The sequence below is a fragment of the Lathyrus oleraceus genome, chromosome 6, assembly GCF_024323335.1.
Source record: "Lathyrus oleraceus cultivar Zhongwan6 chromosome 6, CAAS_Psat_ZW6_1.0, whole genome shotgun sequence".
Lineage (NCBI taxonomy): Eukaryota > Viridiplantae > Streptophyta > Magnoliopsida > Fabales > Fabaceae > Lathyrus > Lathyrus oleraceus.
The window spans coordinates 265,275,280-265,279,969 of NC_066584.1; the positions used below are offsets into that span (position 1 = coordinate 265,275,280).

General features: G+C 37.1%; 1 protein-coding gene across 1 annotated transcript; it reads right to left on the minus strand.

Moving 5' to 3' along the window:
- Positions 1 to 3,301: 3,301 nt before the first annotated feature.
- Positions 3,302 to 4,417, minus strand: LOC127095091 (uncharacterized mitochondrial protein AtMg00810-like). Its single transcript, XM_051033830.1, has one exon. The coding sequence runs from the start codon at positions 4,415 to 4,417 to the stop codon at positions 3,302 to 3,304; it is 1,116 nt and encodes a 371-aa protein (XP_050889787.1).
- Positions 4,418 to 4,690: the final 273 nt, after the last annotated feature.

Sequence of the window (4,690 nt, forward strand, 5' to 3'; positions counted from 1 at the left end):
GATTATTATGATTTATAACCTACCTCCATGGCTATGTATGAAGCGTAAGTACATGATGTTGTCTACGTTGATTTCTAGACCTAAACAACCAGGGAATGACATAGACGTGTACTTGAAGCCCTTAATCGAAGATTTAAAGATTTTGTGGGAGACCAGTGTGGAGGTTTATGATGGATATAGGAAAGAAAGTTTCAACTTGAGGGCGATGTTGTTTGGCACAATTAATGATTTTCCAGCATACGGAAATCTATCAGGGTATAACATAAAAGGTCAATGTGCGTGTCCTATTTGTGAAGATAAAACAGATTGGAAGCGCTTGGAGTTTGGTCAGAAGAATGTCTTTCTCGGTCATCGGAGATTCTTAAATTCAAATCATCACTATCGTGGATGGAGAAAGGCGTTCAATGGAGAGACAGAACAAGGCAGAGCTCCACCTATATTGACGGGTGAACAAATTTTTGAAAAGGTGAAAGATTTGGATACTCAGTTTGGCAAGCCTTTTGCCCACACACTTGTCAAAAGTGGGTGGAAGAAGAGGTCAGTTTTTTTTGAATTGCCGTATTGGAAGTCCTTGTATGTGAGACATTTTCTTGATGTTATGCATATTAAAAAAAATGTATTTGAAAGTGTTATTGGCACGTTACTTAATATACAAGGAAAGTCTAAGGATGGCCTTAAGGCAAGAAAGGACTTGATAGCGATGGGAATAAGAACTGAATTAGGACCCTTGAAGAAAGGAAAACGAACATATCTACCGCCTGCTGCTTATACTCTATCTAGAAAGGAGAAAAAAACATTGTGTAAGTTTCTAAGTGAAGTTAAAGTTCCAGAAGGGTACTCTTCAGATATTAGAAGACTTGTGTCTATGAAAGACCTCAAGTTAAAGAGTTTAAAGACCCATGATTGCCATGTTATAATGGAACATTTTCTCCCAATAGGTATACGTTCTATTCTTCCAGAAAAAGTAAGAAGCTCTATAACTAAGTTGTGTTCTTTCTTCAAGTCAATTTGCAGTAAGGTGATTGATCCTGCGATCTTACCAATGTTGCAAAAAGAAATCGTTATTACTTTGTGTGAGCTTGAAATGTTTTTTCCTCCATCATTTTTTGACATAATGGTACATCTAGTTGTTCATCTTGTGAAAGAGACACAATTGTGTGGACCAGCTTATATGAGATGGATGTACCCTGTTGAACGTTATATGAAAATATTAAAAGGGTACGTGAAGAACCGAAGTCGACCAGAAGGTTGTATGGTTGAAAGATACATTGTTGAAGAAGCGATTGAGTTTTGTACTGTATATTTGTCTAATGTTCAGTCAATCGGACTCCCCAAGTCTCAGCTTGTCGAAAAGAAAGAAAAAATCTAATTGGAAATAAAATCGTGGCAGTATCAAGGGTCGAACGGGATCAAGTGCATTTGTATGTTCTGCACAATGCGAATGAGGTTGAGCCGTATGTTGAAATTCACAAGGATGTTCTCCGAGGTTTAAATCCCAATAGAAATGAAAATTGGATAGTACGAGAGCACAATCGATGTTTTATACCTTGGTTTAAGGATCATATTTATTCAAAGTATTATTCAGATCCCGCTTCAATAACAGAAAGGTTGAGATGCTTAGCATATGGTCCAAGTTTCCATGTTTTTTCTTATAGCGCATACGCGATTAATGGATACACATTTTATACCAAAGAACAAGATGATAAAAGTACTATGCAGAATAGTGGTGTCACCGTGGTAGCTGAAGCAATGCACATATCAAGTGTGAAGGACTTAAACCCCAAATTTGCAAATCTGTCGTATTTTGGTGTTATCGAGCGCATTTGGGTGTTTGATTATGAGAAGTTTCAGATTCCTATATTTGGTTGCAAGTGGGTTGAAAATAATAACGGCATTCGAATGGATAAGTCAGGATTTTTGCAAGTGGATCTTAATAGGGTGGGATACAAAGATGAGTCTTTTATTCTAGCCTCTCAAGCTAGACAAGTGTTCTATGTCAATGATCCGAAAAGTACGAAATGGTCTATAGTTCTTTTTTCCAACAAAGTAATTGATGAAAACACTGGAGATCAAGGTGATATTGATGTTGAGATTGAATCGTTTACCAGAAATGATCAAGATGAGAATATTATATCAAATGATTCATATATTAGAAATGATCATAATGAGGGTATTTGGATCAATCCAACCGTCCGTGTTGTTAAGAGACATGTAGAACATATTCCAACCAAGAAAAGAAAGAGAACTTAGTGAAAAAGGTACAGGTCAAATGATTTTAATTGTTTTCTTTATTACAGGTAAAATGGCTTTTATTACAGCAAATCGAGTCAGTTGCATAAAAAAAAGGTATAAACACAATTATATGATATTTATGCATAGAAAATGTTAATTCTTGATCTTATACTTCACCTAACTAATTTTATGATATTTTAGGTTCATGCTATTGATATTGAACAAAAAGAGGTTGTTGCTAAGAAGACTGCGGCTAGCAAAAAAAACATACATCTCAGAGATGCTTTTGCTACTTAGTTTTATTTCTTTTTAAGTTATGAATTGGTTGTATATTTAGAATCTTTAGAAGTTAAACGATTATATATCAGTGGATTGTTGTATATGTATGAATTGTTGTATATAAGGCTTGTTGAATGCAATGTGTGAAAAAGGGCTTCAAATTATACAGTTTTAGGTGTACTGCTTCAATATACAGGTTGTCTAAAATAAATAAAAAAATATAGCGCTTTTTAAAGAAATTTTTTAAATAACCACCCACTTTAGAGGGCGCTTTCCAAAATAAGCGCCCTCTAAACCCTTTAAATTTCCACTTTAGAGGGCGCTTTCCAGTAAAAGCGCCCTCTAAACCCTTAAAAGTTTCCACTTTAGAGGGCGCTTTCCAGTAAAAGCGCCCTCTAAACCCTTAAAAGTTTTCACTTTAGAGGGCGCTTTCTTTAAAAAGCGCCCTCTAAAGTGCCCATTAAAGGGCTTAAAGAGCCACTTTAGAGAGCGCTTTCACCAGGAAAAAAAGCGCTGTCTTTACCTATGCCAGCGCCAGATTAGAGGGCGCTTTAAAGCGCTGTTATAGGCCAAAAAAAGCGCCCTCTTTTCCCTTATTTGGCATAGTGATTACAGCTCTTAATGACTAATTTTCTATTCTATGAATGTAAATTATTTACAATAAATGTGTTTGATTATTTCCTGATTAACATCCCCCCTCAAATTGACGCGGTTGGTCAAGGAGCATCAATTTGCTAACAAGAAACTGATGTCGTGGGCGTGGAACAGCCTTGGTAAGAATATCTGCAACCTACAACTGAGTACTGACGTGAGGAAGTGATATTATTCGATCATCGTAGGCGTCACGTATTGAATGACAATCAACTTCGATATGTTTGGTGCATTCATGAAAAACAGGATTTGCAACAATTTGAATGACACTTGTATTGTCAGCATAAAGTGAAGTTGGCTCTGTTTGGGGAAATCCAAGTTCAGCCAAAAGACCACGAAGCCAAAGTATTTCTGAACAAGCAGCAGACATGGCACGATACTTTGATTCAGTGGAAGATTTAGAAACTCTTGCTTGCTTCTTACTTTTCCAAGAGATCAATGAAGAACCAAGAAACATGCACCAACCAGTAACAGATCGACGAGTATCAAGACACCCTGCCCAATCAGCATCACTATAAGCACTCAACTGAAGAGAAATTCCAACGGAAAAGAATAATCCACGGTGAGAGGTTCCCTTTAAGTAGAGAATTATACGACGAACCGCAACTAAGTGAAGATGGCGAGGAGAATGCATGAATTGACTTACTTGTTGAACAACAAAAGATATGTCAGGGCGAGTAATAGTCAAGTAGTTGAGGCTACCCACAAGTTGGCGATACAATAAGGGATCAGGCAAAAGATCACCATCATCACAATGATATTTAACATTAACCTCAAGAGGAGTATCTACCAGATTAGCCAATTCGAGACCAGCCATAGAAATCAGATCTGCAACATATTTGTGTTGATGGAGAAAGATGCCCTTGGATGTAGAATGAACCTCAAGACCAAGAAAATAATGTAGATTACCCAAATCTTTCATGTGAAATGAGGTCTGTAACTGTTGCTTAAGTCGCTGAATGGAAGTATGATCAGAACCAGTAATAACCATATCATCAACATACAAAAGAAGTAGAACAATACCCGCAGATGTACTATGAATAAATAAAGAGGAATCATACTGACTCTGAGTAAAGAAGAATCCAAGTAGAGTGGAATGGAATTTCTCGTACCATGCTCTAGGTGCCTGTTTCAAACCATATAAGGAGCGTTTGAATTTGCACACGCCTTTAGATGAAGAGAATAAGCCTTGAGGTGGAGTCATATAAATATCTTCTGTCAGGTCACCATGAAGAAAAGCATTCTTCACATCCATTTGATGAAGAGATCACCCACTAGAAGCAGCTATAGAGATGATTGTGTGAACAATTGTCATTTTGGCAACCGGTGCAAATGTCTCATCATAATCAATTCCATATTCCTGCTTGTTTCCTAAAGCAACCAAACGAGCCTTGTAATGGTTAAGGGACCCATCAGAATTTAATTTCACAGGATACACCCATTTGCAACATATAGGTTTGACATCAGGAGGACAAGAGACAATGTCCCATGTGAAATTCTCTTGAAGAGCTTGAAGCTCTTCATTCAT